The sequence below is a fragment of the Panthera tigris genome, chromosome E1 (assembly GCF_018350195.1).
Source record: "Panthera tigris isolate Pti1 chromosome E1, P.tigris_Pti1_mat1.1, whole genome shotgun sequence".
Taxonomy (NCBI): domain Eukaryota; kingdom Metazoa; phylum Chordata; class Mammalia; order Carnivora; family Felidae; genus Panthera; species Panthera tigris.
The window spans coordinates 56,261,686-56,289,488 of NC_056673.1; the positions used below are offsets into that span (position 1 = coordinate 56,261,686).

The 27,803-nt window shown below is 55.3% G+C and overlaps 1 protein-coding gene and 2 long non-coding RNA genes across 5 annotated transcripts; 1 reads left to right on the forward strand and 2 right to left on the reverse strand.

The window, feature by feature from the left end:
• Positions 1-721: 721 nt before the first annotated feature.
• Positions 722-3,875, reverse strand: LOC122233496. The gene is made up of 3 exons (XR_006211040.1): positions 3,724-3,875; positions 2,586-3,014; positions 722-1,632 (listed from the first exon to the last, which is right to left on the reverse strand). It is a non-coding gene; the product is annotated as an uncharacterized LOC122233496 (long non-coding RNA).
• A 120-nt stretch (positions 3,876-3,995) lies between these two features.
• On the forward strand, positions 3,996-9,653 carry LOC122233495. Of its 2 annotated transcripts, XR_006211038.1 has the most exons (5): positions 3,996-4,080; positions 4,536-4,618; positions 7,466-7,551; positions 7,678-7,716; positions 9,240-9,653. It is a non-coding gene; the product is annotated as an uncharacterized LOC122233495 (long non-coding RNA). The 2 variants fall into 2 exon arrangements; XR_006211039.1 differs by lacking the exon at positions 7,466-7,551.
• A 1,194-nt stretch (positions 9,654-10,847) lies between these two features.
• ST6GALNAC2 (ST6 N-acetylgalactosaminide alpha-2,6-sialyltransferase 2) lies at positions 10,848-26,767 on the reverse strand. 2 transcript variants are annotated; one of them, XM_042965912.1, is made up of 9 exons: positions 26,363-26,575; positions 22,878-22,938; positions 18,482-18,656; positions 17,673-17,841; positions 17,164-17,302; positions 15,853-15,956; positions 14,024-14,107; positions 12,788-12,887; positions 10,848-11,623 (listed from the first exon to the last, which is right to left on the reverse strand). In XM_042965912.1, exons 1-9 carry the CDS (start codon positions 26,485-26,487, stop codon positions 11,456-11,458), a joined length of 1,125 nt encoding a protein of 374 aa, XP_042821846.1. In that variant the 5' UTR covers positions 26,488-26,575; the 3' UTR covers positions 10,848-11,455. The 2 variants fall into 2 exon arrangements, with proteins under 2 accessions (XP_042821846.1, XP_042821847.1); XM_042965913.1 differs by lacking the exon at positions 10,848-11,623 and having other exon boundaries at positions 12,801-12,887; positions 14,020-14,107; positions 26,363-26,767.
• Between the last annotated feature and the right edge of the window lie 1,036 nt (positions 26,768-27,803).

Consider the following 27,803-nt stretch of genomic DNA (forward strand, 5'->3'; position numbering starts at 1 on the left):
AAAAAAATAATAATAAAAAGAAAAGAGGCTGAGACAGAGGGGGAGGTCATTTGCCTAGGGATAAGGGATACTCAGCTAGAAGCAGCAGGGCTGGGGCTCGACTCCAAGCCTGTCTGGGTGCAGTGCATGTGCTAAACCAGCCTGGGACAGAACACCGAGGAAAGAGCTCGGGACTGTTGCAGCTTCTCAGGTGAGACTTTGCGGAGGGGGTATTGACATAGGAGTTGGAATTTGCTCAGCAGAGAAGAGGATGAAGGGAAGGAAATTTCAAGGCAAAGGGAACAAACAGTATAAGCAAAGGCTGGGCAGCAGTCGTGAGAAGGCAGGGTTTCTGGGAATGGAGAGACGTGTCCTGAAAAGAGCAGAAGAGGTCAACAGGACATTACACATTCTTCACATACGCCCTTATTTTTTAAGAACCCATTAAGCAATAATTTTATGAGAGGCAACAGCTCTTCAGAGCAGGCAAGTGAAATGCCTGCTGTTGGCAAACACAGGAAAGAACCCACTGCAATGCCAAGGTCGCCTCTTCTCCATAAATAGGGTACACTTTATTGTTTTTTTTCTTTTTAACGTTTTATTTATTTTTGAGAGACAGAGAGCCTGAGCAGGGGAGGGGCAGAGAGAAAGGGAGACACAGAATCCGAAGCAGCCTCCAGGCTCTGAGCTGTCAGCACAGAGCCCGATGCAAGGCTCAAACTGGTGAACTGTGAGATCATGACCTGAGCTGAAGTCACACGCTTACCTGACTGAGCCATCCAGGTGCCTCTCCTTTTATTTTGCCCTGACTCGTTCTTTCGGAGAGTTATAATTAAAAAAAAAAAAAAAAAAAAAGATTTGGGACAGGTCGATCAGATAATTTAGGATGGTTTTGACTCTAACAGAACACCAAACTGAAGATGGCCGAAACAGTAAGGAGATTTTTTTTTTTTTAAATCTCACATTCTGCGTGTCACTGAAACTAACATGCCATTGTTTGTAAGATGCCTCTCGCATTCAGAAACTCAGTAAAATGTAAAAATATGTGACTCTGAATCAGAACAAAAGGTCTGAAGGTGGGGGGCTTCAGGACTGGGATTTCGGCAGTTCATCATCACAGACTCTACGTTTTTGGTTTCCACTCTGCCGGGTCAGATTTTGGCCTCTTGCTTTGCAGCAAGCCTCACAGATGCAAGATGGCTGCCACAGCCTCGAGCATCACATCTTCGCGGTGTCCCAAAGCCAGAAGAGAGGCTGCTGTTTTTAAAAACAAGAAAACTTTCCCCAACTTGGCAGAATTGCATCACAAACCCATTTCTGAATTCCTGGCAGAAGGAATAGAGTTACCGCAAGGGTCTGGTGCAGACTAATCGAGACTCACCCTTAGGGCTGGGGAGGAGCTTCCCGCCACTGGAGCACAAACTCGTCCAGTAGCTCTGTTCCGTTTGTAAGATGTAGAAACAACAGCTGTGGGCTGGCGATGAACGGTGCTGCTGCACAGACGAACTTCCTATAAGTCGTGGTGCCACTGTTCATGGTGTAAGCAGTCCGCTGCTTGGGATAAACCTACCCACCTTCTGTTCTGGCTGATGACGGTACAGGTTTCCTTTCCAGGTTAAGAAATTAACCTCAATATTCCAAAGACTCTGTTTCCTATTCATGTGGGTTTCAGACACCATGTTTTAAATCCTATCAGTGGATGGGACTCCGCAAGCTAACCACCTGAACACAGCAGGACAGCTGACTGCATTTCACCCCGGTGCTCAGAGCCAAGGTCCTGGACCAGCACTTTGGCTCTGTTCAGCTTGTGATCTACTTCTGTCACTTACGGCTAGACTGTGTGACTCTTTCCACGTCAGTAAATACAGAGCCACACTAGCCTTGACTGACAGCTACATAATAATGCCACCGTACGTTAAAAACTCTAACGTCCCAGACCTCACCAGCAATGAGCGTGGAAGAAATCACAACACTACCACTTTGGTCTCGACAGCTCTGAACCCCTGCCTGCTAGTTCAGAAATCTGATGCATCCTTTGTTGTCTTTCCCACTGATTTCTGGACTGCCCGGGCAGCGTGCCCGACATGTGCTCCGGCACCAGCCCGCTCACTGCGTTTTGCTCTGTCCTCTTGGCCACTGCCCAGCCGCCCGTGCCAGCCCACCCGCTGTGAGCCTGCTGTTCTTCCATTAAGTGCCTTGTCGGTGTCAAAGTTACACCGTGGACCATGGCACAGGGGCCCCTCACCACACAGTAGGTGGCAACTAGTCTGGGACTCAAGACGCCCCTGCCAGAGCCCAGAGCCTCACAGTCTTGTACCCATCCACCCCTGCAGCCTGCCATCCTCACCCTTCCTGCCCTAAAGTGGCTCAAAACCACGGAACAGGTGCCCCCCCGCCCCGCCCGCCGATTCCATCCCTAACCACCCCTACAAACACACAAAACCCCTCTTTGCTCCCCTCCCCCCACACCCAAAAGCCCCGTAATATGACTGATTTATAGATGTATGCAGTTCAGTAAAACTTAGTGCTAAAAGCATGAATTCTGCAGGGCTGAGATCAAACCCTGACTCCAGCAATGACTAGTTGTGTGAATTTGGGAAAGTTACCTCGTCTCTCAATGCTTGCATTCCCTCCTCTGGAAAACGGGGGTAGTGACAGCACGCTTCACAGGGCGGTGGTGCAGATTAAAGCAACCGACACACATAGGGTCCAAAAGTCGTGAATGGCACATAGTAGGTGCTATGAAGTGTTTGCTAGTACTATGTTTTGCCTGCAGCAGGTTGCTTGCCGACAGACAAGCAGCTTCTCGTAACTTCTACCCTCCAAATTCCCTCTCCAAGTCTGAAATGAAAGGAACTTAGTTTACAGGGAGGGAACCCACGCTTCCTTTTGGTAATATACAAAACAGTGCCTTTAAGGGCAAGACAGAGACCCTTAAGAGTCAATTTCACATGACAGAAGTTACCGCGAAGTGAGTCAACTATTATTTGTTGAGTGCTTACTGCCGGCAGAGGCAGCGGAATACCAATGAGGCCCTGTGAGGAAATGAAAAAAGAAAAAAAAATAATTAAAAGCGACGTCTCCTGCCTTGAAGAACTTACAATCAAAATTAAGGGAGGCAAACATAAACAAATGTGGTAACATGAAGATAAGCGCCTGCGACATTCGGTCATATACAGAAAAATATAACCCAGACTAAATGCCCCTGAGAACCTTGCTAAAAGGGTCGAAGACAATGGGGACAGGCTAATGCAGAAGAGGCTTCCCGGGCTTGCAAACTTAATTTCCAAACAGGTGTAAGTTGTGGCCCTGACTCTAGTTGTTTCTCCCGATTGCTACTTCAAACACGGAGCCAGAGTGTTGCCTGAAAAACAGCGGTCAGAAGGGGCGGTGGGTGCTACACCATTCCCAGTTTTCATAATTTATTTGCTCCCCCGTCGGAATTAAAGCCACACGGCGAGAGCCGCGGAGGGTCAGTCGGATAGCTGCTCGTTGGCGCCCCCTGCCGCCGGAGCCTCCCCGCCCCCGCCCCAGCTTCACCTGCTGCTGCGCCCGACGCCCCCACAGTCCCCGGGAATCAGCACCCCCTTCTCTAACGCAACCCATCACCCAGATGACCCCCTCCCCGCCCCAGGTGAACTCCGCAGGGCAATTAAGAACGAAATCCGGCCGGGCCTCGGTTTCCTTATCCATTTCCCTCGTGAGCCCCCCCCCCCAGCCCCGCCCCCCACTTTGTAAGCCAACCCAGTCTTGGCCAGGGACAATCCGTGGACACGAGATAAATGGCTGTAACTGAAACAACCGTCCATCTTCGTTTTCTTCAAAGATCAGGCCTCCCACCCCAGGCTCTCTACTGTCCCTGGTGGCGGCCACCGCAGCTCCAGGCTCTCGCTGAGGTTGCGGCCGCCCCCAGCGACGGTTGTTTGGACTACATTTCCCATGAGCCTTTTCCCAGCATCGCGAGAGCTCTGCCGAGACTGCCGCGAAGATTTGCGCGCAGGCGCAGTTCCGCCTTCTCTTCGAAACAGGCCGCGTGGCTGGGAGTCATGGCGGCGTGTGTCTGGCCCGAACGGAACGAGCAGTCTCGGGTGTTTGGTGCTGGTAAGGCTGCGGTGGTGGGGAAATGGGGTCTTCCTTGACCCGACGCTGGTTCACTTGCCCCCCCCCCCCTTTCTTCAGAGGCCACGATAAACCGGCGTCGCGTCTACCGTGGTTGGGGTTAGTTGAGATGCTGGGTGAAAGAACGCTTTCTGAATGGTTCGAGTGTTAATGGTTGGTGGGAGAGAGCTCAAGCCCTTTTTTGGAGGCTTTATTTTTCAGGGAGGTTCTTCCAGCCTGCTCAGCCCGGTGAGCCGCACAGCCACCGCGTGCCGGCCCTGCGGGTCTCCCAGGGCCGCCCCGGGAGAGGGCACCCGAGTACTTCCTCCTGGAGGGTCTTGTGAACGGCCCCATTCCGTAGTTTTTATTCCATCCTACAGTTATAAGTGGGATTGCAGATTTGGGAAAGTCATGAGTTTACAACGAACCGTCCATGCTCACTTTTCCCTTCCCCGCAGGCTTTTCTTTGGCGTCTGCGGAGACCGCGAGCAGCAGACCTGCAGGGTGAAGTTTAAAAGTGACGGATGGAGCCCTGAAATGGGTAAGAATGGGTGCCGGCAGGACATGGGTGGTCACCAGAAGTGAGAAAGTCCAGATGATGCGCAGGCCTGTCACGTTCCGCCGTCTCACCCCGTATTCTGATTTTAAGTTTAATTTCATGAACACGTTGACGCATAAATCCAGGTAGGGTGAGAAAAATGGACCCAGAATCCGGAAATGAGTAGGGTCTGTGCCAGTGTAATTTGGGGCCACTAGGTGTCACTGTTTGGGACCAAAATGGTTGCTGCATACTGGGGTGGGAGAGAGACTCAGGAAATGGGTGTTGGTTGCGGTGCGGGGAGGGATTTAGAAATATTTGTGCGTGATTCAAAGTTATCCTTGTGTGAAAGGACATCTTTTCTGAAGAGTTCTGATGCCTTGAGGCTCAGCTTTTGAAATAACCAATCTTGAGAACGTCTTAATGTTGCTTCTGTTAGGATGAGATAGGTTGTCCGTGTTTCTCTTATAGATGATTTAAAGTTCTGGGGTTTATTTATTTTTTTAATGTGTGTTTAATTTTGAGAGAGAGCGTGGGAAGGGGGAGAGGGAGACACAGAATCTGAGGCAGGCTCCAGGCCTCCAGCGGTCAGCACAGAGCCTGCCATAGGGCTCGAACCCATAAACCGTGCATGAGACCATGAGCTGAGCCGAAGTCTGGTGGTTAACTGACTGAGCCACCCAGGCACCCCAGGTTTGGTGTTTTTTGGTTTTTTTTTTTTTTTTTTCACGTTTATTTATTTTTGAGACAGAGAGAGACAGAGCATGAACGGGGGAGGGTCAGAGAGAGAGGGAGACACAGAATCCGAAACAGGCTCCAGGCTCTGAGCGGTCAGCACAGAGCCTGACGCGGGGCTCGAACTCACGGACCGTGAGATCATGACCTGAGCCAAAGCTGGCCGCTTAACCGACTGAGCCACCCAGGCGCCCCTGGGTTTTTTTTTTTTTTTAACGTTCATTTAATTTGAGAGCATGAGCAGGGGAGGGACAGAGAGAGAGGGAGACAGAATCTGAAGCGGGCTCAGAGCTGTCGGCGCAGAGCCCAACACGTGGCTAGGGGCTGGAACTCACAAACCGGGAGCTCATGATCTCAGCCAAAGTCGGATGCTTAACCGACTGAGCCACCCAGGCGCCCCGCTGAAAACCATTGAGTGTAAGGGTTTTTGTGATGAGATTTCTATTAATGGAAATAAGTCTTTTTAGCTCATTGCCAGAATTGCATAAGTTAGGGTCCCTTTAGTGTCCCATCTGTTAGATTTCAGGGATGCGAGCCTCCCAGGATTGTTACTGCCTGGGTAAGGGAAGTGGTGTGGAACCCTGCTAGGCTCCTTCCCAAACAGTCTCCCACCAAACGATTTCTAACAAGTCTTATGTGCAGTAGTTACTTTCTCCTTTGCTACTGAGTAAAGAAACTGAGGCTTAGAGTTACATAGCTGTTATTTATTGTTGTTTTGTTTTTAAAGAACCATAAAAATAGGGCAAATTGTGTGGGGGTGCTAAAACCATTTTTCAGTCTCATTGAAGAATTATTGACGTCCGATTAGACCAGTTGGTGGCGGGGTGGCGGGGGGGGGTGCGGTTAGACCAGTGGTTCTCTGCTGGGGGGTGGAGGATGCTAATGGTATCTAACGGATGCTGCCTAGTATCCTGCAATGCCCAAGACCACCCCCCACGACAAAGACTATCTCCCCAGAACCTCAGAGCTGAGGTTGATGAAACCTTGTATTAGATGAATTTGAAAGATGCAGGCTCTAGTCTCAGGCTGTTGTGAGATAACCCCACCAGAGCTTTATCTCTTTGTCAGACAGTGTTACTGCTTTCCAGACCTGGCTATGCCTCCGAACTACCTACAAAGTGTTTAAATGTACACCTCCTGCCACGGGTGTGCGTGGCCCTGGAGTGAGCCCAAGAATTGTGTGGCTGTTTCAAGAACAGTTGTATGGGAGAAATTAGACAATCTGATCTACTTTTAGCTCATGGATTTTTATTGCAGCAAGATTATAGCCCTGGCTATTTTTAAGTAGCTCTTGGGGCAGATCTATAATCCTTTACTTAAAAAACTGATCTTGCTCTGTGGATCCTTTCATACGCATAGGTGAGCGAAGGAGAAATGACCTTGTGTCATGTTGCCTCTTGGCAGCAGGTCCCCTTCGTACAGTTGGCCTTGAACGGGCTGCCTGGAAGAAGTAACCGCGCTGTCTGCAGCATTTTACCGACAGATAAACCCCATACTCCGTTCTCAGGCACTTTTGCTCAGGTAGAACCTGTCTTTTAAAGGGCAGGGGGGCACCTGGGGGGCTCAGTTGGTTGAGCACCCGCTTAGGCACAGGTCATGATCTCCCGGCTCGTGGGTTTGAGGCCCTTGGAGCCTGCTTCGGATTCTGTGTCTCCCTCTCCCCCTGCCCCTACCCCGTTTGTGCTCTCTCTCTCTCTCTTTCAAAAATAAACATTAGAAAAAAATTAAAACTAACGGGCAGGAAGTGTCACTGAGTCAGATCTGGGATGCTGGGGACATCTAGGCTCTAGGTGTCAACAGTTTTTACCTTTGAAGGAAAGTTAGTACACAAGTTTGAGAATACTTCATGAGGGACGTAGAGCAGAATTTGGTAGGGGAAGAATGGAATCTGCCCGCGCTGTAACCGGCTGGCTGGTGGGAGCTGAGTCCGTGATGATGTAAAGTTATCCCTGTCTGAAGGCAAAGAAAGGCCTTTCTGTGTGGAATGTGGATGTCTGAAGCTCAGTTTCCCAGGTTGGCTCTCTGGAAAATTCAGGTCCGATTTGAAAGTGAGCTGCTTGCGAGTACCCGTGTGTATCTTCAGCAGGTTTTTCTCTTGCAATTTCTCCTCGCCAGGTACAGTCCCAGCCTCGGTTTCTGAGGCTGAAAAAGGACCCTCCAGAAGTAGCTGCCAGGGGCGACGTGTCTGAAGAGGCTTTCTGGTGTGTGTAAGCAGAGACCTTCTGAACGGACGCGGCTGGCATGTTTGGTTTTGCCGCTCCTGCCCTGGGCTTAGGATTGTGCTGAGCGGCAGGGAGATTGTAACACAGGTCTGTTTTCTTTGCTAGATGTCCGCAGCGTGTGAGTACGGGACTGCTTCGCCTCAAGTAAGTGAAATGATTCTTCCCCTGTTGCTTTGTAGTGTTTCTGTCTTTGTTTTTCTAAGAAGCCCCGCAAGCCTATGATGGTTAGTTATCCCTGTCTGAAAACCTCGGCTGAGGGGAAACCCATCTATTCTGAGGCTTTGGGGTTTGTCTCTGTGCTTTTAAAGGTTCAGGCTTGGGGTGCCTGGATGGCTCGGTCGGTTAAGCCTCCGACTCTCGACTTGGGTTCAGGTCATGATCTCCTGGTTCATGAGCTCGAGCCTGGTGTCGAGCTCTGCACTGACGGTGTGGAGTGTGCTCGAGATTCTCCGTCTCTCTGCCCCTCCCCGTTTGCACTCTCTCTTTCTTAAAAATAAGTAAAAAACTTAAAAAAAAAAGTTCAGGCTTTATCAGGGATCAAACTGAATGGATTCCAGAGGGAACTGTGTCTACCCGGCCAAGACCCCACGCATTGTCCCTCTGCAACTTGAAAACCGACAGTGCGGCTGCCTTGTCACGCTCTAGGCCCCTTGATTAATGGTTCTGACGGTACAGGCTAGAGGAGGTGCCAGAAATGGGCAAGTAGCCCAGTTTGGGGTCATGTTCTTAACCGGGGTATGAAAGAGTGCTTGTCACACATTTCAAGGCAATGAAAGCACTCATTGAAACAGACAGGAATGTAGAAAGTCTGCCAGCTGTGGCGGTGTGAACGTACGAGGACCGTGACCCCCTCAGCACCGCATCCTGACCTTCAGGAGAGAAGGGCCGTCCTGACACCGGCAGGGCTATCAGGTTTCCGGGTGCTTTGTTTCCAGCAGCCGGGAGCTCTCCGCGGGGTTCACTCCGATCGTGTGGTCGTGTCCGCGCGACGTGACTGGCGAGAGCCGCCTCGGGTGGCAGAGGGCCGGGTTGGCTGGCACGTGAGCGAGCAAGCAGCACAGTGGTGCTGGGCCGGGCCGGTGTCTGGCGCTGTTCCCGTTGAAATGCCAGGCTTGCAGTGGGCTCGTGCCTTTTTCTGTTCAGATTGGGAGGTATGTGTGGGCTCTTTAAGGTCACATATTTGTTCAGTCACCAAGGAGGCTAGATTTGGGGTGGGATTTAATAAGCCTGAAAACCGGCCCCAGCAGCTTACAGCCTGGAAGTAAAACCCAGTAAAAGGATGTGTTAGCGAGTGGGGAACCCGCTTCTTGCGTTACGGTTGCCGCTGAGTGGGTGTGACTGCTCCACGGGACTCGCATGGACATTTAGGTCTGACTTGCAAAGTTTTACCTCCAGGAGAGGGTCAGGTGTGAATGTCTCCAGACTGGCCGTTGCCAGACACTGTTCCCTTTGAGCATCAGCTCCCCAGGGCACGCTGCAGTGTCGAGTCCCCTGGGAACCGCACCGGCCTGCACCGACGGTGCCTTCAACAGTGTGGGCCTAGTGCTTGGCTAGAACGACTGCTGCTACCATTGCCTTTTCTTTAAGTTAGGGTCTTTAAATGTAGCCTTCAGTTTTGAGTCACCTGGTTGGCCGTTCTATCGAATGATTCTCCTTTGGTCTTGCAGGTTCTCTCCCCAGTGATGCCAAGTTCCGTGCCAGTTACTAATGCCTGGGAAGCAATTCCCCCCCTGCCCCCCGCCAAAGGAGAGCGACTTCAGAGTTGTTTGGACTTCGTCTCCAAAAAGCAGCCAAAGACTATGAGTGACTTTATCCCGGAAAATATTTGGCAGTTGGTCAAATCAGGGCATAGCTAAGAATATCCAGGATGCAACCTTTTAGCTGATGTGGGTATAATTCGCTCATTGGCAAGAATGCGGCGGTGGTGGACGGAAGGCGGTTAACGTATACACGTTCTGTTCGAGGAGACTGAGGGGACGCAGGTGTTCAGCCTCGGAAGAACGTTTCATCAGGGTGGATTTCCTGTGAAGTTCTGTCTTGGGCTTAAATTTTGAAGTACAAATAAAAGTGTTTAAAAATGGGCTTTGTGACATTGTGGATTCCACACTGAGACCCACATTATGGGATTTTACTCGGTGCTCGGCTGTGTTCTTGTAGAAGTGAAAGTTTCAGAGAATACCATTAAGTAGGGTTAACAGTTAACACAGGATGCAGTTGGATGTTTTGTTTGCTAAGTTTCCCCCAAATCGATTTTCTGCCCCTTAATGGGTGGCCACCCACAACCTTAGCACTTCTCGCTTCTGACAGATTGACGGAGTGTTCTGATAGCTGCAGATGTGAAGGGGCTAGGGACAAAGTGTTACGGACACAAGGGGGTCAGGAGTCCTAGCTTGGGCTGTGCTGGCTTATCAAGGTCGTCGTGTTTCTTTACTAGTAAAGGTCATCGTGTCAGACCCCAGGATGGACTGACTCTGTACCGTGGATCCCACATTTGATGGTATTCTTTCTGGACCATGTATTCTATCCAGAGAAACATACTCAGTACCGTGCTATCCTGGAGACCAAGGGACAGTTTGTTGCCAAGCTAAAGTGGTGAGAGGCCTTGGCCTCCTGCTGTTCTGAACTGTTCACCCCTCCCTTCCAGTCTAAACTGTTCTCTAGCATCAGCTATGGTTTCGAGTAGCTGCCTCACTCGTGAAAGCCCAGTCTCTGTTCTTTTTCCCCCGTCTGAATTTCTAAAGTAGAATTTTGATTCCAGTGTTGGTTCATCCCTCTCGTTAAATGTGCTGATAGGATCTACCTTCCAAAACCACAGAGCCAGAGGCCCGCTCCTGGCTGTTGGTGGATCGGCCAGTGGCGATCAGTGCCATGTCGGGAAGGCTCTGGCCAGCCAGCCCTGGGGAGACTGCCCCCCACCGCCCCCAGCGCTGCCCGATAACAGCAGATGAGACTGCCAGGTTATTAGGCATCGGGCCAGTAAACCCAAGGCTTAAGGGCTATATGGTGATCACCAGCTGAGTTGAGACCTTACCTTCCGTAGAAGCCCATGTAATTGGTAAAGCCATGATGTGAAGCTGAGGGCTCATTACCTCATGTGCTAGTGGCAAGGCAGTGGTCGCTCTCCAATGGGACTTCCCTTGGGCAGGCAAGCCTTCTGTGTGGTGGGCCCCTGTCAATACCAGGACATGCCCGTGGTTCTTGGATTCTCTGATCTGCATGCTAAGCCCTCCACGGTGTCCTGCCCCAGTCCCCCCAGCAGACAAAAAAGACAAAAGTGGTCATCTATCATTTATGCAATTAACCACTTTCAGAATACATTCTGCCTCTTGCGTTCTGATTCCATCGCGGGGCAGAAGGCAGTTGGTTGCGTCCTCAGGTGGTGTAGGTGTCTTGGAGTCCAACTGCTTTGGAGTCGGCTGGACACGCCGGTGGGAGGGTCCGGCCGGGGGGAGCGGGTGTGCGCCTGGCTGCTGCTGGTCCGCCAGCATCTTCAAGTCGCCCAGTGCCAGCTGCTGGCTGGCTTTGAAGATCCTTCACTCCTGAGTATGCTTGCCCTTTGCTGGGGAGGGTCACGGTCCCCTCTTGTGTTACCTTTGGTTGTAAAATGCCCAGCAGAGCGGTCTTCCCTTCACCAGGGTCGGAATGTGGGTCTCAGACCCAGGAGGGAGGGAGTCTTCTTGGAGGAACCAAGAACAAGATGGAGTGTCCCGCAGTGAACACGCTTCAGTGACAGTCACAAATCCACTTCTCCATGCCCTCTAGAGACGAAGCGGTGGGGGGAGGGGAGCTGGAGCCCTTCTCAGACTGAAAAGATAAGGCGGCTCTGGCCACGTGGGGAGTCAGGGCCACAGCTGCGGGAACAGAGGGCTTGGGTACTTGAGGGTCAGCGCTGGTATAGTCGGAGGATGCCGGCCTTGTGCAGGTCTTTCCACAAGGTGGCTTCCAGGGACAGGTCGTGGTTGACGTAGAAGATCAGTGGCTTCTTTATTCGCTCAAAATAGTGGTCAGAAAATTTCCAGTAGTTGCTTGTGATGAATCCGTAGGCACTAACCTAGACAAGGATGGCCCCTGAGTTAGCGTTCACTGAGCTAGGTGCAGACAAATCTGTGAAGTGATAAGATTCCGGAAAAGCACAGAAAAGCACAGCACCCCCCCCCCCCCCGACCCCCCTTCTTAGATGCCACGCTGAAGATACAGGTAAACAGTAGTTTGAGCTCACGCCAGCGTCAGGCACTTGTGCTCTGGGACGTGTCTCCTCAGCCCCACAATAATCTCAGGTACTATCCTCATTTTACAAATGAGCGGGGAGCGCCTGGGTGGCTCAGTCGGTTAGGCGTCCCGACTCTTGATTTCTGCTCAGGTCGTGATCTCACTGTCAGATCGGGCCCTGTGTCGGGCTCCGCACCGACAGCACCAAGCCTGGTGGTTGGGACTCTCCCTCTCTCTCTGCTCCTCCCCTCCCTCTCAAAATAATAAACTTAAACAGGGAAGCGAACAGGTCTTCAGTCACAAGCCACTGAGTGGCCAGGCTGGGTTTTAAACCCTGGTCCATGATGTCTGGGCAAAGCCATCACCTCCGTGGTGAAGCCCAAGACGGAGGCAAAAGCCCATCACTACTCCTGTCCCAGTCTGATGGGAACGTAGTCAAGAGACCGCTGCTATACAACAGGGAAGAGGTGTGGGGCACGGAAGAGAGGGGACTCCGGTTCCCGTGCTGGCGTAAGTGTGGGTGACCGCAGACTGTTTCACGGCTGCCTCCACGTGGCTCCCGTGGGCAACACTGCACTGGGGACATCTGCAGTGATTTCAAAGGTTGCGTGTGGAAGGCCGACTCTGCTGTCCAGCTCGGTTCTAGAATGTACTCATAAAAGGATGTGTCCCTGCCACTTCCCTGGAGGAGATTTTGGTTCCGCAAGAACAATCTGATAGCGCGTGCCTTGGGTGTCATAGGGAACGGCAGCCGGGGAAGAGAGGGTGAAGCCCAGAAGTGCTGGGACAGGTGGCTGCCAGAGGAAGGCAAGGCTGCCCTCCCCCCCCCAAGCTGTCCTGGAAAGGACCCTCGAACAGCCGGTGTGGAGGGAGCTCAGCCGTCCCATTCCCTCCCGCCCCTTCCAGAAACCAGCTTGCTCTTGCACCTGGGGAATCCCTTCCCCACAAAATACAGGTGGAGTCCCAGGCTTAGGTCCCACCCACGCTTGTCCTCTGCTCCCGTTACCTGGTCACAGGTGTGCAAAGCTGTCAGCAGCATGAGGGCCCCAGTACTCGGCATATATAGGTCTCCAAAATTCGTGTTCATCAACTTTGATTTCAGAAACCTGGAGGCCAAAAGAGCCATCAAAACGAGAGAGAGAGAGGATTAGGTCTCGCTCACTTGATGGTTGTGCCCTTTGGCTTCCCGGCTACCGAGTCACACGGGCTGGAAAGCCGGTGAGGACTTCCTGGCCCTTCGAGTGCAATCCGTTCCCCGTTTAGGAAAACCCCCAATGAACCAGATGCAAAAGTCTGGTTCACCGGGGGCGAGGGGGTGAGAAAGGAACAGGCCCGTGCGGAAGCACCACAGGGACCATCCTTCCCGCTCTGGAAGCCTGAACCCAGCCTAAGTCCCCTCTCCTCTCTGCAGCACCCTGCCTTCCCCGGGGGGGGCTGGGGAACCACAGCGGGTAGGGCACAAGTGGCCTGTTTAGTCAGCCTGAGCCCTACCCCCAGGCTTCCCCACATTCCGCCAAGCCGGAATCCCTCATGTGGGACATGAGGGACAGGGCACCCACGTCCGGGGACTGGAGTCACCGGTGAGATGGCGCATGAACCCGCCCCCCCCCCGGGGTGGGGGGGCGCACACGCGCAGAGTCCGGAAGTGAGGCCTGACCTCAGCCTCGGATTCACATCCGAACTCTGCCAGACCAACCACGTGGCCTCTCTGAGCTGGTTTCTGCCTCTGTGGAATGGGGCTCTCGCCACCGCCTCCAGCTGGCCTCCCCAGACCCACCCACCGTCCTTCACCCGCTCTCTGTGGCGCCAGCCCGGGGGCTACGGCAGGCCTCTCGACCACGGCCCGACTGACGTTTGGGGCCAAGTCATTTGTTGCAGGGACGCCCTGTGCCTCGTATGATGCTCAACGGCGTCCCTGGTCTCTACTGGCTAGTGGCCCGTACCTAGTGACAACCAGAATGTCTCCAGAGAGGGGGGCAAGTGACTGCCCCCCCCCCCCCATGAGAAACCACAGGCAGGGGGAGAGGGACTGAGGGAGGGAAGGAGATCAGGCCACTGCTGTCCCCCAGGCTGCTCCCCACGGTCGCCTCGGGCTGGGCCTCGTCCAGGTTAGCTCTCCGGGGAGATGACGGTGAGCGGGCCATACGGGGCCCGCAGCAGTCGGGGGGCTGGCGTGCAGGGGGGCTGGAAGGGGAGCCGTTCTTCGTGCGCCCGCACCCCCGCCCTCCACACACGCACCTACCGCTCCCTCAGGTAGCCGATGAAGTGTGGATGTAGCAGCTTGAACTTCCCGGCAGAGGCTTCTGGTCCGAAATAGGTCTGAGGCCTAGGACCGGTGGAAGAAGTGGACAGAGCGGCCCGAGCCGTCGTAGGGCAAGTGGGGGAGCAGGCTGAGGGGGGAGGCGCTGGGCCCGCGGCGGTGCCCGCGGTACGGGCGGGGCTGGGTGTAGTAGCGGGAGAAGGGCGTGTAGAAGGTGGCCGGCAGCACGGTGGGCACCACGTGTGGCTTCCCGCTCACCAGGACCTCGGTGGGCGGGCAGTAGGAGAGCGAGGAGGGGGGCGTGAACAGGGCCGGCGGGGTCGGGTAGGAGCAGCTGACCCGGGGGTGGTGGGGAGGAGGGGGGAGCAGGGGGAAGTAGAGGGACTCGGGCACCTGAGGGCGCTCGCAGCTGCGGGGCGGGCAGGGGAAGGAGCAGGGGAAGCACTGGTTCTGGGGCAGGGGCACGGTGGGGGGCTGGAAGAAGGGGGGCTCCTTCAGGAAGCGGGGCACGTAAGGGGCGATGTAGGAGGGGATGCCCCGCACCGGCCCGATGTAGGAGGCCGAGGTGGCCGGGCTGTGGGAGGGGGACCTGGCCACAGGCACGGGAGGGGTTTGGGAAGAGTTTCGAGAGACGGACCTCAGGCCAGACTGGGAAGGAGACTTGGAGGTGGGCGGAGTGGGGGTCTGGGAAGCCCCTCGGGGCACATGCTGGACGTGAGGGCTGGGGGTCAGGGAGGAAGCCCGGGAAGAGGGCTGGGAGGCAGTTGGAGTGGGAGGGTGAGAGGGGGGGCGGGAGGACGACCCCCGGGTGGGGGACGGAGACGGGGCTGAGCCGCCGGAGCTGGAGAAGGCCTGCTGGTTGGTGGGGGTGACATGGTTGGACCGGGACTGGGAGGGGGACTGGGTAGGGGACGGACTGGGGGTGTGGGAGGGGGAGCTCATTGGTGTTGGGGAGGCTCGTGACCACCCGACCGATGTCCCTGAGCCGGCCCCCCCCGAGAGCCCGGTCCCGCCCGTGTCACAAAGCCCACTCGTGACCAGGTGCCGCATCATGAGCGATTGTTGGGTGGCACCCGGGCGGGGGCGGGGCGGTGGTGGGCCAGTGTAAGCGGCCGGGGCCTTCGGGGGCTTAACCCCTAAGGACCTCAGAAGCTGCTCTTTTGGGGGCGGGTGACGTGTTGGGGGTAGGAGGGCTGGACTTGGCGGCTGCAGAGGTGGCACGGGTCTGTAAGGACTTGACTCTGGGACAAGGAATTGTCCCAGCGCCACAGGGAGAAGGTTCAGCTGAGGCCGGGACATGGTTCAAAAGAGCTGGAGAGAGGCCTGCTGCCCAGGAAGGTCGGGGAGAAAAGACAGAGCGTCCTTTGTTCTCTGCAGGACACTGGACCCATGTCACCTGCTCTCCCGTTTCACGGGCACAGCGCTAGGAGGCTGCCCACCAGGGCAAGTGGCATGGACACCATCCCCCCGCCCTCAGTTTCCAGACACGGTGTGCTCAGCAGGACAGCAGAGTCAGGAGAGGACGGACCCAGTCAGTGCCGCGGGCTGGGGGGGCTGCGTGGGTGATGGGGACAGCAGCCCGAAGCTGAGCAGCCAGGGTGGCCCTTCAGGCGGGTTCCTGGGGGGACCAGCAGGGTCACCTGGGCTTTTCCATGGGGAGGACAAAAGAGCCTAATTGCCCGACACCCTCTTGGATTCTTGGGGACTTCCTTGCTGCCCTCACCCACTCTCCCTACCTGACAGTGGGCCCAGGGAGCAAGCAGGGGGATGATCCCAGCACTACCACACCCTGCACCCATTTGGCGGCTCACCTGTCCCCTCTGTCGGGGCCCTCAGGGACAGGCACACCCAGAATGGCCGATCTCAGCATCACATAGTCACGGATGTCAGAGGGGATGAAGATGTAGCGCAGGTCCTGTTGGGGCAACAGAGACACTGAGCCAGCCCCCCTCGCCACTCCCCACCCCTGCCCGAACAAGACCACATCCTGCTCAGATTGGACAGCCCTCTACCCGTCCTGATGGGAGAATTTCTCTTCTCTGCCTGTAATCCCCCCTCTCAACCTCGTGACTAATGAATAGAGAGCAGCAGAAGCGATGCTGGGGGGTGATCTCGGAGACTAGGCCATAAAAGGTCCCTGGGACCACTCTGGGTGAAGTTAGCTGCCATGACCTGAGAACACTCTAGGAGCCTAGAGAGGGGCCGTCTCGATTCCGGCCTCAATTTTTTTTTTTTAAAGTTTATTTATCTTCAGAGAGGGAGAGAGAATCCCAAGCGGGCTCTGCGCTGTCAGCTCAGAACCCAATGCGGGGCTCGAACCCACGAACCGTGAGATCATGACCTGCGCCGAAGTCAGACGCTTAACCCACTGAGCCACCCAGGGTGCCCCGGCAAACACCTGAGATCCTGAGCCAAAACCAGTCTACTAGGCTGTTCCCGAATTCCTGACCCACTGAAACTGTAAGACAATAAATGTTTGCTGTTTAAAGCTACTAAGTCTGGGGTAATTTGTCCACACGGGGATGGATCATTCCTACAGGCGGTGTGGCCACATCACAAAGCTGCTTCATTTCATTTTATCACGAGTGAAGAGAGGTCCTGCTGTGGCTAGGAGACTCCTGAATTTCCTGCTCCGAGGAGGAAGCTTCTAGAAACTCAACCTTATCCTGGAATCTCCCCTCTTTAGGTGTCACCCTGACGGCTCTTGAGGGAGGGGCAGTGTTCCCGAAAATGGGCGTGGCTGAGGAGCTGGAGGCAGTGGGCGGTCTCAAGTTCTGGCTCCCCGCCCCCCCTTGCTGGGCATGCTGCTCACGGCTGGATCCCTTTGAACCCAGCCTCCCTCACAGAAGGACATTCTGGAGGGCAGCTCTTTGAAGCCGGGCCCTGCTGCCGCCTTGCTGAATGAAGGGCACCCGGCCTCAGTCTCCTCACCAGGAAAATGGGACTGACGGGCCCACGTACGGTGCCTGGCACCCCACAAGCTTTCAGTAAACACTAGCCATTCACGCTCTACTCCAGAGGAGGCCTGTGCTGCCTGGAACTATGGGGTCTGCCCCACGGAGGGGCTCTGGGAACAGTGGCGCTGACTGTCCACGGCCTTGCACGCCCGTCAGAAGCCTCACCTGGCCTTGTGGCACAGACGTGAAGCCGAGGTTCCCGTAGGAGATGAGGGAGTTCTTCATCGTGTTCACAGTGAAACCATAGAAGGAGGTCTTGGTGCCCACATCCTTCTCGAAGCCTTTGATCACAGCGCCATTGAGTCTGGTCCAAACAGAGGCCCGTCAGCCTCCTCATGGTCACACGATGCCGTGTCTGTACTTGGACCTGCTGCATCTGTCCCCAGGTCTCTGTGCAGACCGTGCCCTCTGCCCAGGGCGCCACCAGTGGGGGTCGCCAGCCCCATACCCACCCCTCCAGACCTCAAGGGATGCCTGTGAAATGGGCACATCCGGCCGTGGCAGCTCCCTCTCCCCTGGCATGCGGCACCCACACTCCACCTTCGGAGTCTGTCTGCGAGTCTGCCTTTGTCCGGGCCTGCTTGTCTCACTGCCGCCCGAGGCCGGGGCTGCCCCGCAGCTGGCCCTCTTTCCAGCTTCTCTCCCACCGCCCCCCCGGCTCCCGGCCCGCACACCTGAAGACGTAGTCGTGGGCATCGATGTTCAGACCCTGGCGGGAACCATTCAGAATGCCTCCATTCCCCACCACTGCACAGCGAACGCAGTTTGGAAGCGGCTTCCCGGAGGCGGCAAACAGCTTGGAGCTCTCAGAGTCATTCAGGAGGCTCAGGGTGGAGTTGATGGCTGTGGGGGCCAGACAAGGTGGGGCGCTCAGAGGAGGGATGTCGTGTTGGGGCCTCCCCAAGAATGCTCCTGGCACCCCATCTGCCAGAGGTCTGACACCAGGGCACAAAGGGTGGAGGGGGGTGCAGGGAGGGCAAAATGTCAGTGGGACCGTGGGCTGAACTGGGCGGGGGGTGGGGAGAGGATTTGGCTGTACCCTTAAGTCATCTCAAGACCTTGAAGAACTAGTTCTCTCAAGACTGTATGGCGCAATAAAATAATCTGAGGCACACAGGGGTGGGGTGCAGATTGAACGGGAAGGAGGGCCTCCGGGCAGTTTCCCATGGCAGGAACCGTCGGCAGGCTGAGGTCCCAGAGCCCCTGTTCTCGGCCACCTTGGACCTTGGTGCCAGCGCCAGAAGGGGGGAGCTGGCTGGCAGGTGCAGCCAAGCCCCTCTCCCTGACCCCGTGGTGCTTGTAGGGGGTGGCGGATACGGGGGGAGTCATACAACGGGGTGGGGGGGGGTGAGCCCTGAGACCTTCCTGGGAAGAAAGGGGCACGGGGTGGGGTGGGGGGGTCGCTATGAGGGCAGGGTCTGCCCCAGAGGAAGGGGTTCACTGGGGCCAGAGGGCTGGGGGAGAAGCAGCGGCTGCCGGTTACCTTGGAAGGAGAGCCCCTGCCAGCCATAGGGGGCTTTGTACTGGCTCAGGCTGTCCCAGAGCTCCCGAGCGAAGAGGCCCCCCGAGAGCAGCACTGGAGTGGAGAGATTGAACAGGGCCCGGAAGTGGGGGTGCTTCTGGATGGCCAGAGAGAGCGGGTGTCGGCAGTGCGGGCTCTGTGGGGCGGGAGGGAAGAGCGCTGAGCTCCATTAGCTGGGGGTGGGCGCCTTCCCAGGAGCCTGCAGAGCCCAACCCGCAGGAAGGTTGGGAGGGAAGAGCCGTCCTTCCCCTCCAGCCCTGGTTCACCCCCAGACCCGCCAGCTGAGCTGACCTGTGTGGCACAGCGGTGCGGCGAGGGTCAGAGAGCTTTCTGGATCTACCCTGCCCGGCCCTTTCTCTCCTGGATGCCACGTCTCCAGGGCCTGATGGCTCTGGCCTCCTACTCCTTCCCTGCGCTCTTAGAGAAACTTTGGGGCGTTTCCCCACAAAATGGGTTAAGACCCGTCTGCCCTTGAGCGGAAGAGTGCAGCCTGGATCCAAATCCTAGCTCTGGCAGTCCTCACTGTAAGATTCGTGCGCAACGGGCTGCCGGGATGGTTACCACCGTTTCCTTCCAGGTGGTACCTGTACTAGGTTGAACAGTGCCCCCCCCCACCCCCAATTCTGTCTGCCTAGAGTCTTAGAACGTGACCTTATTTGGGAATAGGGTCTTTGCAGATGTGGTTCATCAGGGTGACGTCATATGGGTTCAGGGTGGGCCCTAATCCAACGCCTGGCGTCCTTACACAGCCGTGTGAAAACAGACACAGAGACTGGAGTGATGCGACCACAGGCCACAGAAACCGGAAGAAGCAAGGAAGGATTCTTCCCTAGAACTTTCAGGAAGGTGGCTCTGCCGACCCCTTGATTTCGGACTTTCGGGTTCAGAACTGTGAGAGAATCAATTTCTCTTGTTTTAGCCCTCCCCCCCCACCTCCGGTTCGTGCCCATTTCTTTCAGAAGCCCGAGGATAGTGAGGCAGTGCCTCGGCACACAGGGACCTCGAGGGAGGGTAAAGTACTCAACAGGTTCCAACCCCATCTGCCTGCAACCCCCCGTGTCAGAATCCTGCACAGCCTGGGCCTGGGCGGGGCTACCCTTCCCACCGAAGGGGGCTCTTTGTTAGGCTGCTGGTCTGATGCTGAGTGCAGGGAAGAGCTGTACGGTCGCTTCTGCTATAAGGTGCCCCTACGGACGGCAAAAAACCTACCACGCTGTGCAAAACTGTGCAATCGAAACCCCGGGGCTTTTGGGAAAATGGGATTAGTGGTGCAGCACTCAAAAGCTTTGTGATGCTTTGTGATGCATAAAACACAAGGGGGTGGGGCCTAACAGACGGAAGCACAGTTTCACGGTTCAAATCTACTGCTTCTATTAAACATGTGGCACCTGACCTTGGAAAAGACTCGACGTTTGCTCACGTTAAGCGGGCATCAGAAGGGTGGCAGCCTGTTACCGTGAAGTAGTGGGAAGAGAGTTGTAACACACTCAACGAGGTGCATATCTAGAGGGCGCATGTGTGTGTATTTTGCGGATTCCTCCGTGGCTCCCTTTGGTGGGGTGTGGTTTTCTGCATTTAACCTCAGCACTCCCAAGGACAAATCACCCCGAAGCAAACACAAAATTTGTGTTAATGCTCAAACTGTTTCCTAAGATAACCAACCTTCCGGGAACAAATTCACGTTTTCAAACCAAGCATCATAGCCGGACTGACTGTACTGATTTCACTACTATTCAGCTTCTCTTTGGGCTGTGTTCCAGGGCCTTCTTTAAGAGATGCCAGGAGAAAACTCTTCAGGTCTTTCTATCAGGAAGGGCTGTGCTTCACTTGGGAAGTGGGCTTGCTATTATCTCATGGATGGACACAATGGCAAATTTCTTTCTTCACTGTGGCCGCCAGGAAGCTCAGAGCTAGATCCATGGCCCATCCCTTACACCTTGTGGCACATTTTTCCTGCACTTATCTACATGACGTTGTCTTACTCTCCTACCTTTATTTTTCCTGCGGCCATTTCTTCATTTTATTCTGTTTATAGGTTTGTCTTGTTATGTGTATCCAAAAGTCACCCCGAATCCTTTTTTAAAACAGGCGGGGATATGTCAATGAGCATCAAGCAGCTCAAGGTGGAAAGAACGTTGGGAAACTTAAAGATGAACCATAAGCACCCAGAAGATGCTTGGGGTTTGTCTTCAGCCCGCAGGCCAAGTGTCTACCCCTGCCTCTGTCCTTAAGACGGGGACCCCCCCCCACCCCCCGCCCAGGGCTACTTGCTTTGTGCCTGAACAGCTCAGCTGTTCACTATGTTTGACATGTGAAATTTCTTTCCCTGAGGCCTCGGCTAACAAGTCCGAGTTCGGGCTCTAGGACCTTGAAAACAACTCTTAAACCCGAATAGATCCAGAACAACAGTCACGGTCCTGCTGGGCCACAGCACACAGAGCAGGGCAAGGCTGTATTCCTCAGCGGCTCAGAGGACACGCTCTGGGGTCAAAGCAGAGGCTCAAATTCCAGTACCACCTATTCTCCCAGAGGGACCCTGAGCAAGGTACCTGACCTCTCGGGGCCTCGTTCGTTCGCCCGTAAGAGCTACATGACAGAGTTGCCGTGCAGCTTAAGTGAGAGAATGTGGGTGAAGTGCTTCAGCCCACAGTTAACGCTGACCATTCCTTATGGAGCCGGGCCTAGAAGCTTCTCGAACCCCGCCCTGGGCAAGCTTGGAGCATCTTCCCAGGGTTTGCTTGTTTACTCCATGTCGAGCAGTTTAAATGTGACTTTTATAGTAAAAAGACATTTTGAGGGGCACCTGTCTGGCTCAGTTGGTAGAGCCTGCGACTCTGGATCTTGGGGTTGTGAGTTTGAGCCCCACATGGGGTGCAGAGATTACTTAAAAATAAAATCTTTAAAAAAAAAAAGACATTCTGAGCAGGATGTCAAATTCACAGGCCTTTTTAAAGATAAATCATGTTGGGAATGCAAGCTGGTGCAGCCACTCTGGAAAACAGTATGGAGGTTCCTCAAAAAACTAAAAATTGAACTACCCTACGACCCAGCAATCGCACTACTAGGCATTCATCCATGGGGTACAGGTGTGCTGTTTCGAAGGGACACATGCACCCCCATGTTTATAGCAGCACTATCAACAATAGCCAAAGTATGGAAAGAGCCCAAATGTCCATCGATGGATGAATGGATAAAGATGTGATATATATATATATATATATATATATATATATATATATACACACACACACACATACACACAACAGAGTATTACTTGGCCATCAAAAAGAATGAAATCTTGCCATCTGCAACTACGCGGATGGAACTGGAGGGTATTATGCTAAGTGAAATTAGAGAAAAACAAATATCATATGACTTCACTCATATGAGGACTTTAAGAGACAAAACAGGGGCGCCTGGGTGGCTCAGTCGGTTAAGCATCCGACTTCGGCTCAGGTCATGATCTCGCGGTTCGTGGGTTTGAGCTCTGCATCGGGCTCTGTGCTGACAGCTCAGAGCCTGGAGCCTGCTTCGGATTCTGGGTCTCCCTCTCTCTCTCTGCTTCTCCCCTGCTCATGCTCTCTCAATAATAAAAACATTAAAAAATTAAAAAAAATTAAGAGACAAAACAGGTGAGCATAAGGTAAGGGAAACAAAAAGAATATAAAAACAGGGAGGGGGACCAAACAGAAGAGACTCATAAATATGGAGAACAAACTGAGGGTTGCTGGAGGGGTTGTGGGAGGGGAGATGGGCTAAATGGGTAAGGGGCACTAAGGAATCTACTCCGGAAATCATCGTTGCACTATAGGCTCACTAATTTGGATGTAAGTTTTCAAAAATCAAAAATAAAATTGGGGTGCCTGGGTGGCTCAGTCGGTTGAGCGTCCAACTTCGGCTCAGGTCAGGATCTCACAGCTCATGAGTTCGAGCCCCGCGTCGGGCTCTGTGCTGACAGCTCAGAGCCTGGAGCCTGCTTGGTATTCTGTGTCTCCCTCTCTCTCTGCCCCTAACCCACTCCCATTCTGTCTCTGTCTCTCTCAAAAATAAATAAACATTAAAAAATAAATAAATAAAAATAAAAAAAAATTTTTTTTAAATAATAAAATAAAGATAAATCACATGATTTCCCCAAAACTTTTCACCTGGTTGCACCCCTTCTCTGCTGCTGTGGTACAGGGAACCCTCGTGGTCAGGTCTGACTGCTCGCTCAGCTCGAAGGCTCATGGTTGGGCTGTTGCAGAGTGCTCTCACCCAGCAGCCTTCCGAGAATGTTCTCGTTTGCTTTTCTTTTTCACCTCCTCCCTGCTAACTCGAGGATGCTCAAAACTGCCAGAATAGCTGACCCAAGTTTTACCTTTCTCGTCCCGGCGTTTGACACTTCGCGTCCAAAGAATGTTCCAGACCATGTGGTGTTCCTGGGGGAGAAGCAGAAGTAAAGCAGGGGTTGGACTCAGCTCCAGAGGCTGACAAGGTCTGTCAGGGTCAAAGGTGCCACTCCTTTGATCCTCCTAGGCTCTGATTTTTGCCCATCTCTCTCTCTCCGGAAACAAAATTATTGTCACATGATCACGTTTGGCTCAGCTCTATAAACCCCAGAAATGAAGAGATCCCACGGCAAGCGGCAGAAATATGGTTTACCGAACAGTGAGATGGTGGGTAAAGCACGAAATAGGAAAGCTTGCCGGCCCCCGCCCGCCGTCAGACGGACCTCCCCGCCAAGGCCCCGGAGGCAGGTGTTACAAGGTCCCCCTTCACCTTGGGGTGGGTTGTCCTGCCGCCGGGCTCCTGCCCTACGGCTCCCGATGGCAGGCATGGGGTCTGAAGCCTCATGCCCTAGGTCTGTATCCCACGATCTAAGGAAGTTACCTAATTTCTCTGAACTCTCTGCATCTGTACAGCAGATATAATCATAGTGATGTGACTAACAATCATATCCCATATCCAATTGTTGGCAGGATTCAGACAGAGAATCTGTAGTATCTCATACAAAAAGCATCCTCTGAGTATTAGCTAAAGGAAGGAGTGGCAACCTCTGTGACAGTGTCCCTCGGGGAGGGAGGGCAGGAGCTGAAGCTACTGCCCCACCCCTACTCCCACCTCCCAGGCGACCCCAGCATCAGGGAAGAGGGCAGACAGAAGGAATAGGGGCCTCTGCCTATGCAAATGGGTGTCGGGTTTCCCCCAGACTCCTGCCTCCTCCCCAACCCACAGAGGAGCAGGTGGGGAGGATTTTGGCCGGCAGTTTGCAAGGAAACAAAAGGCCTTTTGTTGCTTGCTTCTAAGGTGTCTCCCCAGCTGAGCCGCCTGGGAGCTTGTGACCTGCCTCACTTCAGGTTTCCACAGACCCAGGAGGGCCAGGCCAGAAAGAGCAGGCATGATCCCTTCCCCCATGCTTCTCTCTCCCCCTCTGATGGCCACCTGCCCCCACACCCCAACCTGTAGTTCCTGTCCTCAGCAGGACAGGACCCTCTTTGAAGAAGGACCGGGGACACAGTACCCAGCCCTCAGGGGCAGTGAGAACCCCCCCCCCGGGGGAGTCCCCTATTCTGTTTTGCTGCTCTGAACACCCCAAACTCAGGGAGGCCTGCTCATCTCTAGAGCACTCCCCCCCCCCCTCCCCGCAGTGCTCAGTGATTTCTCCCAGCCCCTCCTTCTTAGGAATCCAAGGGCTTCTAGATACCTGTCTGGAGAGCCTGGAAGGAGTGAGGGAGGGGGTCAGCCCACATATGCCCCTCCCGGATGTTTTCCTGACCTGATGAGAAATAAGGACCTTGTACAGTGGTCCTTCCCTATCCCGGGGGGATATATTTCCAAGACCCCCAGCAGATGCTTGAGGCCATGGCAAGTACCGAACTCCATACAGACTGTGTGCATACAGATCTGTACACACTGTGGTTTTTCCTCTACATCCATGTATGTATGATAAAGTTTAATTTATAAGTTGGGCACAGTAAGAGAGTCACAACAGTAATTAATAAAATAGAACGGGAGCGCCTGGGTGGCCCAGTCGGTTAAGAGGCTGACTTCGGCTCAGGTCATGAGCTCATGGTTCGTGCGTTGGAGCTCTGCATCGGGCTGTGTGCTGACAGCTCGGAGCCTGCTTGGGATTCTGTCTCCCTCTCTCTCTCTGCCCCTCCCCCGCCCCCGTGCTCTTTGGCTCTCCCTTTCCCTCTCTCTCAAAAATAAATACATAAACTTAAAAAAACAAAACGCCCAAATGATGTTGACAACAGATGGTAACTGGCAGGTAACTAACTGGAAGCCTCTGTTCTCACCATCGGCCCCGCCCCCCATAACAAAGTTTTGTTTTGTTTTGCTTTTTAAATAAGTCTAGATATCCTGATGCCCGGAAACTGCTGACCCAGATTCCTGTGCCATGGGTAAATTCCTGGGCTGCAATGAGAGCCCGGCCTCAGATCCAGTAAGACGGGGTCCCAGCACCCTTCCCTACAGGGGCTCTCTGGCCAGGCCACCTGCTTTCCCACCCCAGCTGGGGAGCTCACGCAGCCTGCCCCCGCCTTCCCGGTACCGTCCGGCTTCCCACCCAGCCTCTCCTGGCACTAAATACCCATCTCCTGTAGCGAGGCCCTGCCTCCCTGCCTGGGGCGTAAAGACCTTTAAAAACTTTGTTGAGACATAATGGATGTTGGACAACCTCATATTTAAAGTTTATTAGATACTTTCAAAGGGTGTTTAAACGTGTTTCAAAACATCTTTTACATAAAATTCACAAAGGATTCTCTTATTCAGCGCCTGGCCTTATGCAATTTCGGGCTACCAGGAGATTAAGTAACTTCAGGTACCATCTGCTAGGGCACCCTTTGTTCTAAAGGGACTGGGCTCCTAATGGGTTGCACGTGTTTTCTATTGTTTCGCAACTTCAGATGCTTTTTGACCTTGTTTTCCCGAGACCAGATACTGACTTTGCTTTCATCCCATTATGCCCGGAGCGAGGTTTGGTGAGGAAAGCGCAGGTGGTAAAAGCGCGCTCTGGAAGGGAAAGCCTGGGCGCAGAGGCCGGTCGGCGAGACTGTGGGGGCGGCCCTTGCAGCCTGCCTGATCCGGACACCGGGCACAGCTCGATCCGCCTCCCAGACGTAAAACCAAGTGCTTTTGAGGCTTCTTCAGTAACTGGCACTATCACCTACCCAACACAGGCTCGAAGGGTTGTGCTCGCGGGGCGCGAGTGCAAGGCAGGTGCGCTGGGCGAGCGCGAGGGAGTGGAGCCAGGAGAAGGCTCAAGGAGAGGAACTTGGATGCAGCCCACAATCTGCCCGTGTTCCCGGGGGAGTCCGCCGCTTCGCGGGATCGCGCCCAGACGGCGCTTATCAAAAGTAGTAACATAGCAAACGGCGCGCGGGGGACAGAAGGCGGCCCGGCGCGGGGAGGGCAGGGACGGAGCGAGCGGGAAAGGCGACCCGCCACAGGCGAGCTGAGGATCCCGGCGAAGTTGGAAGCGCGACTTGGGTCCCTTCCCCCAAAGCAGAGTCGGAGAAATGGGCCGTTAGCGAGGGAGAGTTCCCGACAAAAACGGGGCTGTTTTTATCTGACTCCAAATCTGGACGATAGAAAGTGTTTCTAATCAGGCAATCCGGAGGGAACTAACCCACAAGGCTTTCGGGAGCCAGTGGCCGGTGCTCAAGGTGCGAGGTCCTTCCCGGACCCCGACAAGGGCTCTGGGGACCGGGCAGCGGAGGTTGGGCGCCCGGGTGGAGGCTCCGGGGACAAAGGGCCCCCGACCCCGGGGAGGCCAACGCGGCGCGCGAACTGATGGCGCCCGGGCTGGGCGCCCCGCGCGTCCCCTGCGCCTTTCCGGTCGGACCGCGCCGTAGCCCCTACCTGGCTCCAGACCGGGGCCCCGGGTAGGGCCCCACCGCCGAGGAGTACAGAGCGAGGAGGATCCCCGAGCAGGCAGCCGTGAGCAGGAGCAGCAGCCAGCAGAGCGGGCCGCGCGGGGGCCCCATGCAGCCCTCACCCGCGGGCGCCCCGTCCGCCGCCGTCCCGGGCGGTGGGGAGAGGCCCGGGAGGGCCGGGCGGGACTCCGGGAGGCGGCCGCCCAGCCCCACCAGCCCTGCCCCCCTCCTGCCCCGGCGCGCCGCACCCTCGGGGGCGGGCGTGTTGCCCCCCCGGCGCTCGGTGCTTGCCCGCGCCCTTCCGGCGCTGCCCTCTGTCCCGAAGCGGGCACCCGGGCGAGCCGGGGTTTGAGCCGGGAAGTCTCCCGCCGCGGTCAAGGGCAGGCGCGCGCGGTCCGGGAGGCCCGCGAGGGGGGCGGGCCGCGGGGAGACGCCGCCACCTGCCGGGTGGGCCGCGCACTGCGCGCTCTCTGCCCCTCCCGGCCCCCGCGGTTTCCGGATACCAGACGCCGCCGGGGAGACGGCGACCGGGAGGCTCACCTCGGAAGGACCCTCCTGAGCTGTCGGTCAGGCCCCGGCACCTCGGGTCCTTCCAGAAGTGCGGACACAATGGTGTGTGTTGGGGGGGGGGAGGCGGTTTGCCAGGACGGAGGAGCAGACCCTGTGTTGGATGGAGGTGGAGGGGGCGAGGTGGGTAGGGCTTCTGATGGGGGCGGGGGGGGGGGAGGGTAGCTGAGACCTTTCTTCCCCTCATTTGGTGACCTTCCGGGGCAGCCAGGGTCGTCAATCGCATAGCGTTCTTTTTCCAAACCCAGGCCAGCCTGGAGCTCTCGGGCGGCAGAGGGACCACCTGACCTGAAAGGTGTGACAAGGCCTCTGGTGTCACCAGGGAGGGCGTCACCTACAAGGGCGGGGCAGCCCTGGCCCGTAGGTGGGGGGTATACTCTCCAGCAGGCAGCGTCCAGGGCCTTAGCCCGCCCCCCCCCCAGACTGTGAGGTCCTCTGGCCCCCCCGCTGTGAAGAGCTTCAGGGATGAGAGGGACCCTCCCTCTCCCAGGGATGATCCGCCCTCCCCTTTTCTTCCCACGTGGGAGCAAATCTGGTGTAGCAATACAGGGCTTCCCGAGAAGCTTCCCGGGGCCTGCGCCTGTGGGCAGGAATGGGTCATTCAGGCTCTGTTCTCTCACCTCCTCTGTGGGCCACGCCAGGGTCACCGGAGGGCACTCGCAAAGGGGAGGTTCTTGCCTGTGTTCCAAGACTGCCTGCGAGCGAGCTGCACCTCCCTACCGCCTTGACCCGGCGCTGCATGGAATCGAGGGTTTCAAGGCTTTCATTTCGGTCTTTGTTGTTTTCCGCCATCAGAATCCCTGTGGATGTCACTTTTCTTCCCGCGGTGGTTAAGGAGACCTCAGGCCCTCTCTCTGAGC

Excerpts from the sequence above, each read along its gene's own strand:
- ST6GALNAC2 (XM_042965912.1), bottom strand. The coding sequence starts at position 26,487 with ATGGGGCCCCCGCGCGGCCCGCTCTGCTGGCTGCTGCTCCTGCTCACG. Across the intron at positions 22,939-26,362 it reads GGGCCCCGGTCTGGAGCCAG|GAACACCACATGGTCTGGAA; the intron begins GTAGGGGCTACG and ends CTTCTCCCCCAG. Across the intron at positions 15,957-17,163 it reads CGTCTGTGCCACAAGGCCAG|GACCTGCGCTACATCTTCAT; the intron begins GTGAGGCTTCTG and ends TTGCCCCAACAG.